We start from the raw sequence: 16,014 nt of genomic DNA on the forward strand, positions 1-16,014 counted from the left end.
ACAAAACCTGGGGAGTCTGGTTTCTAGAGCAATGGCTTGGTTAATCCATGTAGCTTTCATGAAGTGGTTAACATTCCTCATGAAGAAATAGAGGCTAAATGACTCAAAACAGATTAGCAAAAAAAACCTGGTCTCTCTCAGAATCCTTGGTATGCTGGTTGGCAGGGTTTCTATCTGCCCCAGGACAGTCTTGTTCTCAAAATCATGAAGTTCAAAACACATAAATTATTTCCATGTAGCTAAAGAAGGGAAACTATATTCACTGCTCATCTTGTTTGTTTGTTTGTTTGTTAAAAAAAAATGAAAAAAAAGAAAGAAAAGAAAGGGAATAAAACTTACACTATGAGAACTTTAACATTTGGATTTAGAATAAAGAAAAAGAAATATCTAGTAAATCATTATGTATTTTAAATCACTAATTATATATCAACCCCTCTCCTTAAATATGTTCTAGCACCAAGAAAATTGTTAGTTTTCAGAGTAGAAAGCACCATAAGAGAAATCTACTTTTCATCCTAAAACACTTTGTAGTAAACCAAAATCATTCAAGACAGCTCTCAGTTAATTCCTGTTAACGTCAGTCTCTACTTTTCTAATAAAAGAAAAAGTTAAATCCCTTCTAATAGAAAAGCTATTTTTAAAATGTCAAAAATATTTCATTATAACACTTGTCAGCAAATATTCACAAGAATAGTATGTCCAAATGTAGTCATATAGAACTGAAAATGCCAGAATTCTCCTACTTTCTCACCCCAGGCAAATCTTAATTTGCTGTGAATCTTCCCTATGGCCAAATCCCTGGAGGCATCTATTTTAATAAAACATAGAAAACATTTGAATCATGTTCTTCCCCTACCCCACTCTTACTCTGCTGTGGATTGGGAACCCTTGGAACGCTAGCTGTGTATTAGCCAAGTGTGATGGGGAAGCTGAACTTAGGAATCTGAGTTCAGTTTGCTAGCAAAAAAGTGGGAAGTAGCAACGTGTTGCAGTGTACACTATGTGGTTAATGTTACCAAAGATGTCGAGTGAGCAAATGACAGTGGGGGAGGGAGGCGTCAAGACCCCTACCTGTCAGATTGTCATACATATTTATCAAAGAGCCACTGGGGAGATCACAGAATTCTAACCAATCTATCTGGCAGTGACCTGATCACCAAGGCTCAAAGGCTGATACAGAACCTTCTCACGCCTTTAAGGAGGTTACCTGAGGCTTCCGCTTTGTAAGAGGAATTACATTGGCAGAAGTGGATGGCAGGGCTGTGGCAATAGAGGAGATCATGACTAGGCAGACTGGAGCTTTTTTTACTCCCTTGCTAATTCTCTCTGCTTCGCACTAAGGCCAGAGACTAGTTTCTCTCCCTCATCTCTCTTTCCCTTTATAAAAATGTGTGTTTATTTCCAATTATGTTACACGTACAAGTTACTGGAGCTATGAGATGCTTGAACCTGAACTGAGGAAAAGAGGAGGAAAAAAGACACATCTCCAAATGAGTTTCATTTATATAATGAAAATAAATTTTTACACAATCAACAGAAACACACCAAGTTTTTTTTGAGAAAAATATTTTTAAATAAATTTTTGTCTTTTTTTTTTTTACATTCTGATATACATATGTAACAAGGTTTATGACACTGTAACCAGAATCAAATCAAAAAAAAAAAGTTAAACAAAGGAAAAAGGTGGGAAAGAAAGTAATTGGTTTTGTTGAATTCCTTTGTAGCTCCAAGCTGGCAACTTTGCACTATTTGTCTATCATTCAGCTGCCAGCTCTAACTCACTTGCACACTCAAAACACCACATTATTGCACAAGAAGCCAGTGAAGGCATATGGTATAATGGTCAGTTCCTTGCTATTTCAAAAAATCTCTTAAACCCAGAGAGGGGGAAAAAAGTAATCCAGAGTACGAAACACACAAAATCAACAGTATCCTTTGTCTCTTTAAAGAATGGGAAGGGCTCTTAGACCACTTAAGCTGCCCTGATCTTCTCTTTGCACCAGTGAGCACAGCAGGGCTTGGTTTGGTTGGGTTTTTTGTTTTCGTAAGGACAGCCCAGGCAGATCCTAGGTCTTCATGATTCAATGTCTTTTCTACGTACTTTGGGTTCTTTTTAATCGGTTTAAAGTGTAGTATCTTCGGTCTATGAACCTGCACAGACTAGTTAATCGTAATCTCTACAAATAGCTTAAAAGGAAAAGGTGAAGAAACAAATTTTGTTATATTTTTATTGTTGACTTAAAAAAATTATGTCTTTAGCCTCCCTGCTTTGTCAGTTGGCGGGAAGTAAATCTCAACGGCATCAAAAGTTAAATTCTTCTCACACTTGTTAAAAATAAAAAGTTTTAAACAAGTTTGTTTCCATTCACAAACTTTACCCCATCTAAAAAAAGAAAGAAAAAAAGAAAAGAAAGAATCCATCCTCCTTCCTCTTCGTCTCCTAATGGAGAACAGTCATCCTTTCCAGCCAGACTATTGTCACACAACCGTCTCCACACCCATCAGCTTTGGTGTAAGGATTCGTGGTGTCACACCGTTGTTTAGGTCTTCCTCAAACTCCAGCAACTGCCCCATGAAGTTAAGGTTTGGGGAAATAATTGGTCGTTTGCCTTTGACAAATTTATAAGCATCAGTCATGGTCATCCGCGTGTGCTTCATCAGGTAAGCGATGACAATGGTGGCAGAGCGGGACACCCCAGCCTGGCAGTGGATGAGCAGCCCCTTCCCACACTGGTGAGCTTCCTCTGGAACAAGGGAGAAAGGCAAGAGGTGCAGGGAAGGAAAAAGAGAGATGGAGGGAGAGAGGTTAACGTTTATCTAGACTTGACAATGCCATATTCTGTAGAGAGAGAAGACATTAAAATGCCTTTGAAACTAAGTATAGTTTACTAGTTAATCGTGTATGTTTCTGTCACAACCTCCAGAACTGGCTAAAAGCAATATTAGTATGAATAAGAAGCTACATTTCTACGTTTAAAGAGAAGACTAGGTAAAGGAGTCATTCACAATAATAGTTGACTTCACAGGTGACGGTGGCCAACTGAGGATGGAGCCACAACACAATTAGCCTAAATGTTAAACAAGCCACTGGTTAAGTAGACCTCTCTGATTCAGGATGTTAATTTCCATCGCCATGTTGTGTCACTTGTCAAAACTAGTGTTATTAACAATGTCTCTCCCGCCTGTGATAGAGAAAAAGCATTCCTTTTTTTATACTATAGAACTGCTCTGTGCAGAAACTAGTACTAAATGGATAAGAGTTTCAGTCTTAGGAAACTCTGAAGGGGGTTAAAGGAACAAAACTCAACTAGAAAGTTACTACGTTCAGCTTCTCACTAGCAAACCCTATTGTTGCAAAGTTAAAGACTTGCAGTTCTCAGGCATAGGGTGTCACCTACATCTGAACTGTCCAACCCCCTCTGCATCTACACATGCCTTTCCAACATGGCAATGATGCAGAAGATGAAGGAATTAACAGCAATGGCTCAGAATGCAGAGCAATTGAAAAAGGCAATACTTTAAAGGTTTTCAGGTATATTAAAAGCCCAGGAGAATAGCTCTCGGGCACTGCCTGAATGGATTCTTAATGACACTTCTAAACTAAAAGGCATCCCAAAGAAAGCATCCCTGGAAAATATACCAATTAGATGAAGGGTAGGAAAGGAGAGCATAAGGAGAGTCCCGTTCTAACAAAAACTACTTCTATTGGCTACCCACTAGTAGATTAAGAAAAGAAACATTGTGCAAATTTTCATCTTAAAAACCCAGCAATTTAGCTTGCTTCTTATAGACAACAGTATTTTAGGAAAGTATCTTGTGTTTTCAATTTCTTCTCTTCAGCACACACTATTTAAGGACCTCCACGCCAAGACGGGGAAGCATGGGGGTAAGAAGATGAGCCACAAAGGGCTAGGTCTGACCATGGTTCCACCTTGTGGTGGACCTTGTGTGAATCATGTAACTCCCCAGAGCCTCAATCCTCCTATCTGAATAATGGGAATAATTGTAACTAATCAGGCTCAGGAGATATGGGAATAATATCACCCGACTCAGCAATAACTAAACTGGCATAGTCAAACACTAAACCTAGACTCTGCTTAGTTTATATTAGACTCTCTGTGAATGCTGTTATGTTTCTAAAACCAGCTGTGTTTTCCTTAAAGCTAGACTATCAGATTTCAGTTTATCCGATGATATATAACAATGAGAATAAAATACTGTGCCTGTGCAGGGTGTGATGCAGAATTATTTTCGAGGTTATATGCTATTTATTACTTGTTTTGTTTTCTTTCTAAAACACCAGGTGAGCCTGAATAATCTATAAGGAATGTGGGTGCTTTGACTAAAATCCTCTTAGAACCTAAGCATATCTTATGCTACCCATTAAATGGAAAACAATTTCTTAACTTCCCCCAACTGGAATTAACTCAGATAAAATTGCACTCATAACATCATATATCAACCAGGAAGTTCCTCATCTACTTGGTGACAAACTTTTCTTCCTTGGGACTCAAGGTTTGATTCACATATCACTAACAAAAAATCTAAGGTATCTTTGCATCCACAAGCATTGCCCATTGAGAACCAATAGAGCCTTGTAAACACTGCCCCAGTGTGTTCCCAAAAGGCTCCTGGCCTCGCAGTCAGGAGCATTAGGCTCTGGTTCCTTTAGTGACCACTCAGAATTTCCTTCCAGACTGAACATTCTATGGTCCTGCAATAAATAAAGGCACAATTAGCAAGGAAATGCCTGGGCTAAGTGACCAGAGCTGCCAGTTCTACAGCAAATCCACCCACCCTAATGGTTGTTAAATCCAAGGGTTTTGTTTTTTGTTTTTTGTTTTTCTTTTTTTTTTCTGACAAAGGAGCCCTGAACATGAGTGCATTCTTCCTGGGACAGAGGCCAGTAACAATCTGCTACAATATTTAGGAAAAGTACTGGGTCACCCTTTTGTGGTAAGAAAGATTGGAATCACTTGAAAAAAAAAAAAAAATTGTTGAGTACCTGCTGGGTGCCCGGTACTCCCCAAGTGATAATTTGAGCCTTGCAACAGTTTGAGGCTTAGAAGCAGCAAAAGTTAAAGTTTAGGATTAGGGTTAGGCTGGCCGTTGCTTCCTTCTAGAGATTAAAGCCTGCTGTTGCTAGAATTTTCTCTCCTTGGGAACTACATGGGCTATGCAGTTTGATCTTTCCTACTTCAATGAGTCTGGGGTAAACTAAGGAAATCTAGTACCATCTCATAAGCACTCAACTTCAAGCCTTTTTGCTACCCAATGTTTAAAAACTGAGACAAAGCAAACAGAAGGGAAAAACTACTCCCGCCCCCACCCCCCTTTCTCTCCTCTGTGCTGAGTAATGCGTAAAGATGTTCACTACAGCATTATGTTTCTGAAAAAGATCCTTCAGAAACAATCCTTCAGCAAACACTACCTTTGCCTCAAGCAGTGGCAAATTAATTTAACTCAAGGTAAGGGAGGTGTGGGTGAGTTTGGAGCGGTGTCATATTCACAATACAGCTGGCCCCGGGTACCCGCGGGGGATTTGTTCCTGCATAAAATTCACAGATGTTCAAGTCCCTTATATAAAATGGCATAGGACAGTCAGTCCTCCGTATCGGCCAGTTCGATCCGCGGTTGGTTGAATCCGCAGATGTGGAACCCGCGGATACGGAGGGCCGGCTGTATTTTACTCCCGGCAAAGTGCCTAGGGACGCCAGTAGACTACATACCCACGGCGCCTGCTCTGGCCGCCAATTTCTTACTTTCTACCAGTTCTTTTGAGATGGTGTTATAGAACATCTCAGTGCTAACCCCTGCCACTGTTTCATTGAGAACTTGAGGGATGTGGAGGTCTAGTTGAACGGATCCCAACCCAGTTGAATTACTGTTCTTTTATAACCATGGTTCCAATACACTTGATGGGTTATGACTTAGGAGAATACTTTGGCTGCGCCAGGTGACAGAGCCCGAAAACACCTCGGTGGAGCTTTTTTGCCACACAGGCGTAAATCTTGGACTTGATATCAAAGCCCGAGCCAGAGAGGAAAGGAAGGCGGAAGATGAGACTTCCCCGTAGGAGATAGTTACCAATGAACTCAAAAGCCTCTTCAAAGTACTGCCTCAGGTTCTGCTTGTTGCTGTCGGTCGCCGGCAGCCGCTTGTAGTTGAACAGGCCTTTCTCGTAGTGGTAGAGGGGCAGGTGAGTGGTGACGTTGATGACGTAGCCGATGTTCAGCCGCTGCATCGCATCCAGGTCCTGAGCATCCTGCTCGTTGCCGAGGAACAGGAAGGGCAAGATGGGCGTCAGCTCTGCATTCTCGATGTCGGGGGTGCTGGGGATGGACTGAGGTAGCATGCTCGAGGCCGCAGACGCGCCGCTCCCCACTTCCCGGCACTCTTGGAGCTGGAGGGAGTTGTCACAGAGGTTTTCATGGTTCTGCTTAAAACTGCTAAGTCCACCTGGAACAAAAACACAGAAAGTGAAAATGACTGCCCCTAGAACTTCAGAGCTGGCAGAAGATATCACTTTCCCCTTAGGAATGAGTGTGTTTAGTTGCTTATCACATTTTTTAAAATAAAATCAAAATACAAATGAAAGTCCATTTGGAGACAGAGGACAAACTTTGGAGGATATCACTGCATGCGGTACTTTGGAAATGCGCTTTTTATACAAACTGGGGCACGTTCCCCTGGAAAGAGTTCCACGAAGCATCAGGCAATTTCATTAGCAGCAAATTCGTTCTGCCCCAAAGAGCCATATGCTCAGTGGCCTATATAGAACCTTGCACTTTGGGAGCCCAGGAAGGCACAGATGACTTCCTTGGGTGTAGAATTTCTGCCTGTACCTGGGCAGTGTAGGTGTGTGTCTTGCACTCTTTGTAAGCTCACCTTACCCAGAAGGCCAAGTTTGCTCCCAATACAGCAGAGCGGTTACAAGCAGGGACATTGGAAGAACCGGGTTATCTTGGCTATAATCCCAGTTCCACCACTTGCTGCGTCTGTGACCTGGATAAATTAATTTCTCTCTCTGGGCCTCAATTTCCCCGTCTGTAAAATGAGGGTAATGGCATATACCTCTTAGTGTGATTGGGAGTCTGGAATGAATGGATACATATATAAAGTATGCAAACCTCCCCCTCATCAAATGCAGTGTCACTTATGAGAATGTATCTTAAGGAAATCATCGGACCAAAGATAGCCAGCTAGATGCATAAAGGTGTTCGCTACAGCAGTTTTCTAGAAAGGTCAAAAACATTTTTTTAAAAGGGAAAAGTTGACATGTGCACCCAATGGAATATTATGTAGCCATTAAAAGTTGTGAAAGGAATATGAAAACAGTGTTTCTGTTTAATATTAAATGAAAAAAGCCAGTTTAAAAACATTCACTTTACATGTGATCAAAAGTTGAAAAACCATGCAAAAAAGAACACTTAAGTCAGGAAATTTATAGATCATAGTTTATTGTTTAAACTTTTCCTTTAATATTTGTCAGATACGTTTGTGGATAAGCCCAAAGGATTATCACAGAGGTCAAATTCTACAATATACATGTAAGGGCTATGAAATCAGAGGTGACATTATTAACTACCAAATGAGCTCTAATTCTTACCAACTAGATACACTCTGGCCTTCCCTTTGAACAGAGGGGAAGTTGGAGATCTCCTAGAAGCTGAAAGCCACCAGAACCCAACATTTACTCACCGCACCCTCCCCCAGATAGATGCCTTACTTCTGTCTTGATAGTTTCAAGAGATAAGGGAGGAAACATAACGGGTGAACAGGATATGGTTGTGTTGAAATAAATACAGGAAGTCTATCTGTCTACCAGTTTCTGAACCTATGTCCTTCTCCGTTTCAAGTTTCACCTTTGGCAACCACAGCAGGAAGCTCCAGGCTGTAACCCAGACCAAGTCTCAGGGCTGTTCACAGCCAATGCACACTAGTCGTATAAGCTGGGGAAGTCATATTTTCATTAAGATCCGTCATGACTCAAAGATCATTCGAAGGGGGTAATATTATGACCACCTGTGAGTATCAAAACCTATCTTCGCTTTTGGAAAAGAAAAACAACAGCTATGAATTCATTTTAATTGATTTCTAGAATTAACGTCTGCCCTTACATCTTATTATTCTGCTATGAAACAATGATTAAAATAAAAATCCAAAGAGATTTTGGACCCAAAGATATCATTTTTCAAGTAGATAGAAGAAATGGAAACCACCAGAAAAAACTTCATTAGTGAATGAATACCTAAACAAAAATTTGAAATCGCCCGCTGTCACCATCACAAGCTCCATGAAAGAGACTAAAGAGTTATTTTAAAATCTGCTCAGCTTTGGCTCCATAAAATCCAAGTAAACAGTTCCACACTGGTTCTGTAATGGGAACCTAATTCACTTTTTGTTTTTTTAAGAAAAAGACAGTTGTTACACTTTTCCGTATAAGATGAGAGGACAGAACAACAAAACAGACTCAAAAGAAGTCTTTAACAGGGTGGATTGGAGGGGGGGAACTTCTCTCTGTTCTTATTTAGTGTACTCAAGCTGTAATTTGTCTTAAAAGCAGCTAGTTTAAAAAAAATGCATGCCAGAAAACCACACACACAGAAAAAAGCAGCATACAGCTTTTTAAAATTCTGTCTCTACACCTCCTTTCCCAATGACATCAGCTGGAGGCTCCCCACCTGCCCAGTTGCCATAGCAGTTACACAAAGACATACAATGACATCAGTTGGCATGATATCAGCTCTTTGAATGCAAACAATACAAGAAGAACTACTTTGTTTAAGGCCTTTGGTGCAACTGTGTTCTGGGGAGCCAATGATGTAATGCTAACAGGTGGCATGGGCCTTCCATTTGCCTAATGGGGGGAAAAAACCCATGGGGGAGGGGAGGGGAGGGGAGGGGAAGGAATTGGAGATAGACAGACACAAAATACTCCGAGAATCCCAGGGGGTGCCCACGTGCAAAATTATGTGTATATTGTATGTTTAAGCCATGTGGGAACTCTGTTCATCGAATCTTTGGAGGCAGAGTGGATAGAAAAGGAAATATTCTAATTCACACATATTAACTAGACGAGGAAACCCTCATTGAGGGATATGAACAAACAGTCTGTTCAGTTGCCAGTCTGCTGACCAGTGTCGGCATCAGTTCTCATTAAGGGTCGTGCACAGCTAGATACTGCAGTTAAAGAACTCTCTCTGGGGATGGCGCTTACAGCAAAATGAACCAGTAGACTCTCACAGTGGTGGTTTTGAGAGAGATGTCTGTAGGGAGGATTGTTTTCTTCCCTTAGACGTTTGGAATTGGAAGCCAGGGAGGGGTGAAGGGAAGATGAGGGCTAATATGGTTCTCCCTTCCAACTACTTTCCCTCCACCCTACCCCATCACGTATCATAGAAGCCGAACGGACTGATCACTTAATGAGGAGTTTTGATTATTTCATATTTGTTATTACGACATAGGAACATTACAAGATGATAACTAACAATTGAAGTGGAAGCAGTGTAGCATGGTGGTTAAGAGGGGTTAGAGGCAGGCAGACCCAGGTTGCAACTGTGATTCTGTCTCATGAGAGTTTGTAAGACCTGGTATAAATCCCTTTTCCTCATTAAGCCTCAGTTTACTGATCTGTAAAGTGGACTTAATATCACCTACCCATAGAGTTGTGGTACAGGAAGCCTATGTAAACATATAATCAGGCATTTGATAAATAACATCTTATTACCCCAATGTCATCACTGTTATTGCCCTCACCTCCGGCTGATCTGCTGACTCTGAAGTTTGTGAGAACCCTGAATGCAGTGCAAGTGATTCTGAGGCCAGGCTGCTCAGGCCTGAATCCCAACACTGCCAAATACTGGCTCTGAGATCCTGCACAAGGTCCTTACCTATTGGCTTCTCCGTTTCCCCACATATAAAACAGGAACACCTACCTCACACTACAGTCTTGAGGATTAAACTGATTTATAAAAATAAAGTACTTTGAAATGATATCTAGCACATATGAAGCACTTTTTTTCATTACTGTGGAAAACTACCATTTTAAAGATCTAAAAAGAATTCTAAGACAAATACCATATGACATCACCTATATGTGGAATCTAAACTATGACACAAATGAACCTATCTATGAAACAGAAACAGACATAGAGAACAGACTTGTGGTTGCCAAGGGGGAGGGGGCTGGAGGAGGGATGGAGTGGGAGGTTGGCATTAGCAGATGTAAGCGATTATATACAGAATGGATAAACAACAAGGTCCTACTGTATCACACTGGGAACTATATTCAGTATCCTGTGATAAACCATAATGGAAAAGAATATAAAAAAGAATGTATGTATATATATGTATAACTGAATCACTTTGCTGTACATCAGTAATTAACATATCTCAAAAAAAAAAAAAAAACAGTTCAAAAGAAGGCAGAAAAGGAGGGAAAAATAAGGTACAAATTGAAGGAATAAAAGAGCTTCGAGATATGAGGTTATCATCCAGAAAAAATAAATTCTGCTTAATATAAAGACTCTCAATGATAATAGGCTAACGTTTCCAGAGTTTTTATTTGTAAAAGCTTATTGAAAAAGAACTAGGAACCAAGGTATCTGAAGCAGTTTTAAAGTTTAAATAATATACTTTTATCATAAAGAAAGCAACAGCTCCCTATCCTTCTTAAACAAATACATCTGATTTCATTTTTTCTTTGTCCTGGCTTTCCCAAGAAAGCCTGTATGTCTTTGGATTCCTGGGTTTGCCAGAGGAGAATTGAGTGTTTTCAATAAAATCACTCTTCTCTCCTCCCTCCCCTCCTCTCCCCCGTGTCCCCAAGTCCCCACCAGGCTGAGTGATCTCTGTAGATACACAACTGCCCCCAGTTATCAGTGCAAATATTTCCCAGGCATGAGCAACATGGCTGGGGGCAAACATTTCAGACCTGATCTCAAAACCAGGTTCTCTGCCAAAATGAGTATCATCAGCATGTGGATGCTGAATGGCAACAGCAAAGAACACCCAGCACCCCTACAAAATATGTAGAAATGCATCTGGTGAGTCTCCTCCAACGGGAGGTCAGGGAGGTGACAGTCCCACTGGAGCAACGGATTCTAGCTGTAGTGGGAAACCTCTCTTTGTAGATGTAGTTCACCTCCTGTAGCTGTGTTGGCTATTGCAGCCCTAGAAACACAAGAGCCCTCTGTAATGTGATTCAGAAGCAGCGCTCTGGGTGGCAAATGAAAGAAACCCCATCCAAACGCAGACTCTATAAGCAAGAGATTTCCATCATCCAAAGATGGCCAGCACTTTGGCACACCAGCTTTTTGGCTTCATGCTTAGTTGAAAAGTGAGCGTTTTTCAGAAATCTAAGGAAAACTCTCACTGAAGGTCAGCAAATGACATTAACACCCAAAGAAAAGTGGAAGGGAACTCAAGTTGGACTTTTCTACAAGCTTGCTGTGAACATATTGATTGCCCCTTTTTGTTGTTTAGAGTTTCTTATTGGGTGATTAGTTTTTTAAAGTAAAATGGTACTTGATGATAGTGGTTAAGAATGTAGACTCTGGAGCCAGACTGCTTGAGTTGAGAATCTTGGCTTCCATCACCAACTAGCTGTGTTACCTTGGTAAGTTAGTTAACATCTCTGCACCTCAATCTCCACACCTGTAACGTGGACTTAACAGTAGTATTAATCTCACAGGGCCCTTAATATGGATAAAATGCTGCATGAGTTAGATATTATCACTATAAATGGGAAAGATATTGGTATAAAAGGGGTCCTGATGGATACTATTTCGTGGGCCCTCCATGGAAACTGGAGTCCATCTAAGCAGACTCCCAAGATTCTATTCTCACAAGGATCCTTGTGGAAGAAACAAAGCCTGAATAAATTGGAGCTGACGTCAGGCTTCCAGAGTCGAAACTCCCAAAGATGGGGGCGGTCAGAGTTGTTTAATACTTTTCAGGGAAGAAAATCATCCACCTTAACAGGAAAAATATTAGAGATACAAACTAGAACCTCGAAGATTACTTTTAACTCTTGTTTTCTATGAAATTGTCTTCATAGGTCACTGACACGACTAGGGATTTTATAGTAGGAATGATTTCAAGTTTAATACCAGATGGTATCACCTAAACTGTCCTATGATCATGTCCCCAGGGAACATGTATTCTTTCCTAAGGGGAATGAAGGGAGGCTGTATCAAAGAGGGAGAATGAGTCAAAAGTGCTGTGTCACCAGGTGTAAGGTAAGAAAAAAAGGGATAAAGAAACAACTTTGTTACCAGGGGAAGAGAGAGACTTAGGAGGCTGAGCCCAACCTCAGCCTGTGTTGCTGGTGGGGACCGTGGGTCAGAGAGGAGTATCCCTATGATCCCTAAAATCACATCATTTCATTGCTTACATGTGAAAAGTCCAATGTGTGAAAAAACATAGACAACGAGTTACCATAAAGCTTAAAACTCTTTAAAAAAAAATTAGGATCTTGAATTCCATTGAGCACATTTTGATTATCTGGGCAAATATTGTTAAGTGTTCCAGGAAGATATATCTGCTCATATGTTAGTCCCTTGCCTCATGGATTTTTTTTTTTGCTGTCTGTTCTCTCTTAGGAGATACAAGTTCTCTACAGGTACACTTTAAAAGCCAACTACAGAAGGCAGTTTATTATATATAAGGCAGCAGGGAAAGAGTACAGGAATAACCATATTTAAATCCCTTTGTACACAGGACTTTGCTATATGTCACAGGAAGATAGGTGATTTGTTGATATGTTTGATACCAATAGCTGTAGGGAAGATATCAATCTCTTGGTCATGGATGGGTGATCAATCTATTTTTGGAAATAATTTATAAAAATTAAAAGATAAGTTAAAGGACCTCTCTGGTGTCTGTTTGACCTAGTGACAAACCATAGGTAGAAATTACTTCAAGAATGCCCCTCCCAAAACTGTCCTTCCAAAATAGACTAAAGATTACTCCTGTCCTTATCCTTAATAGTAATCTAACAAAGCTGTCTTTAGTGATGTTTTGAGAGAGAAAAAAAGAAAATTCCTCAAAAGTTTATACCAGAATATTCTCAAATTTTGAGTTAATAATACAGAAAAAGAAGTTGAGGAAGGAATGAATTGGGAGTTTGGGATTAGCCTATGCAAACTATTATACAAAGAATAAATAAACAACAAGGTCCTACTGTATAGCACAGGGAACTATATTCAATATCCTGTGATAAACTATAATCGAAAAGAATATGAAAAATAATGTGTGTCTATGTATAACTGAATCACTTTGCTGTACAGCAGAAATTAACAAAACATTGTAAATCAACTACACTTCAATAAAATCAATTTAAAAAAACAGAGTTGCTTGCGGTACACATAAGTCCCCTCACTACCGAATTGGTGGAGAAAAGGGCTGGGGATTAAATTTCAGCCTGCTGAAGTAGCTCTCAACTGCACACAAAAAAGGCAGATTCTTGTTACTACCCTTGAAGGGGGGGTGCACTTGTGTCGCCCCCTTCTTACCATTCCTACTTTAAGGCTTTAATGGGTAACCAGTGTTTAGGATACCACCAGTTTAATTTGTGTGTATTTGAATAACACAGGCAGATTGTTTGAGAGGATACTTCGCAAGTATGTAAATACAGCCTGTTTCTTTAAATCTGTTACCTCATTTATTTACATTAGAACAGAAAGCACTGCCAGAAGCAACAGCTGATGACAGTCATGTAATTTTCCACAAAGACAACAATTAAATAGCTCTGTGTTCTTTTAATGAGCAGATGACTTCTCTGAGAGCAGGCTTCAAACTTAAGACGGCAGAGTTCCCACAGCCAGGAAGGAACCCCTCAGGTTCGGCAGAAGTCACTGTGACTTTAAGGAAAAGCACCCTCTGGGCCCCTGTCCTCTAGAGCCAGCCGGCCTGTGTTTGCTCCTCTTTCTCCCTCCCTCCCGGCCTCCCCCTCCCTCTCTCAAAAACACTTCGGGAAGAAAACAAGAGGGAGATTCTACCTGGAATATATTTGATTTGATGCTTAAATGTCCAATGAATCCACAGAATATTTTTAAACCTATTTTTAAAGAGTTGATGGTGTGGGTGGGAAAAGTGGTCAAGCCTATCCCCTGCCCTCCCACACACGCTGTGAGCCCCCCTTGGTGCAGAAAACCCCATCTTTTCACCCACCCTCCCCATTCTGTCTCTAAAAGGTTTCAGGAGGCACCACCTGGAAAGCAGGGGGTGGGCATAAATGACTTCTCCAAGTCGCTCCCTCAGCCTGAGGGGCTGAAGAAGCCTTCCACACTCCCTTAGGCTGAGCCTGGACTGGTCAGAGTGGACATTTCTGGGGGTCCAGCTGCCCCCTTCATCCTCCCAGTCTGCCTTGTGGAGCCTCATATTCACAGGAACTTCATCGGCCCCGAGACTGAGCTTCACTCCCACTCGCAAAAGTGCCATTTAAAGAGAGCAAATTTAATAGTTTTTTCTTTTCAAGACAGGGCTTTGGGATTCAGTCAAGGGAATGGCTTTCCACTAAGAAGTGTGCCTATCAAATCACTGGCTGGGTATATATGGAGGGAAAAGAGGGTCTGATAGAAAGACGGCCAAGTTCGAGCCTCAGGTTCCTGAAAACCAGCAAGTTCAGATTTCCTTCTGGTCCCTCCACGTCTAACCTTTACCTATGTCAGCCCACACCAACCAGCTCCCAGGGAGAAAGGCACATCCTAAACACGTAGCTCAGGTCTCTGGGTTTTCTTAACAGACACACCAGTTATAGGAACACAAGCTTCACTTTTAAAATCTCTTTTATCAGAGAGCAAGCCCTCCCAGACATTTTGAGACTCGAGTGACAGGCTGAAGATGTCCCTTCCCTCTCTCCCCACCAGTCAGGGTCCAATGGGATGAGATAGATGATCAACATACAAACACACAAATAAAAAGGTAATAATTAACGATGATAAGGGCCATGAGGTGCCCTCCAGTTCCTGGGTGCTGTGAGAGGGGAGTGATTAGATCAGGGTTTAGGGCTGGCCTCTCTGGGGATGAGAAGGGATTGACTAGTTTGGAAAAGGGGTGGAGGGGAGGGGGTCCAGGAGAACAGTGGAAGCAGAGAGAATCACACTAGGGGCAAAGGCAGGACACTCGTGAGGCCTGCGATGACTCAAAGGGACAGAATGCGGTGAAGCAGAATGAGGGGGAGGGAGTGACCAGAGGAGGGCAAAGGAGTCTACAGAGGGCCTCTTAGGGCCATTAAGCAGTTGGGATTTTATTCTAAGTTCAGTGGGAAGTTCCTGAATGTTCAGAAGTCCATAATACATGATCAATATGAGTTTGAAAGGAAAAGAGAAAGTGAGAGCCAGAAAAAAGTTAATCTAGCAGATGGTGCAATTTACCTATATTCCAAAAGCTGGGCAAAATCCACACCCTTTCTTTCTCAGAATACATGTTTTGTACCTGCTATGGATTGACTTGTGTCTCCCCCAGCCAAATTCACATGCTGAAGCCCTAACCCCTAACGTGATGGCATTTGGAGATGGGGCCTTTGAGAGATAATTAGGTTTCGATGAGGTCATGAGGGTGGGGTCCTCTTAATGGAGGTTAGTGCCCTTATAAGAAGAGACACCAGAGAGCTTGCTCTCTCTCTCTGTGTCTCTCTCTCTGTGTCTGTCTGTTTGTCTGCCTGTCTCTCTCTCTCTCCCATTGAGGACACAGCAAGAAAGTACCCATCTGCAAGCCAGGAAGACCTCACCAGAATCTGACCATCCTAGCATCCTGATCTTGAACTTCCAGCCTCCAGAACTGTGAGAAAATAAATGTCTGTTGTTGAAGCCACCCAGTCTATGGCATTTGGTCATGGCAGCCCAAGCAGACTAACACAGTACTACTTTTAACCCCCAGTATAAATATATTTCTTAAAAAGATAAATTATAATTCTTACTTTTGAAGAACCACACCCAAAGCTGTGGACTGCCTGAGAACCTGGCCCCTGGGAGCCAACCCAAGTGGGTACCATATCTCAAAGTCAAG

At 41.4% G+C, this 16,014-nt stretch overlaps 1 protein-coding gene across 1 annotated transcript in view; it reads right to left on the reverse strand.

The window, feature by feature from the left end:
- Positions 1-1,554: 1,554 nt before the first annotated feature.
- DUSP10 (dual specificity phosphatase 10) overlaps positions 1,555-16,014 on the reverse strand; it is a 37,516-nt gene continuing 23,056 nt past the window's right edge. Inside the window, exons 3-4 of the mRNA XM_061185330.1 lie at positions 6,088-6,459; positions 1,555-2,744 (exon numbers count right to left, since the gene is read on the reverse strand). Of these exons, the coding sequence (XP_061041313.1) occupies positions 2,479-2,744; positions 6,088-6,459 (638 nt within the window). The 3' untranslated portion in view covers positions 1,555-2,478. The remainder of the gene's footprint in view (positions 2,745-6,087; positions 6,460-16,014) is intronic.

Source organism: Eubalaena glacialis, chromosome 3, assembly GCF_028564815.1.
Source record: "Eubalaena glacialis isolate mEubGla1 chromosome 3, mEubGla1.1.hap2.+ XY, whole genome shotgun sequence".
Classification (NCBI taxonomy): domain Eukaryota; kingdom Metazoa; phylum Chordata; class Mammalia; order Artiodactyla; family Balaenidae; genus Eubalaena; species Eubalaena glacialis.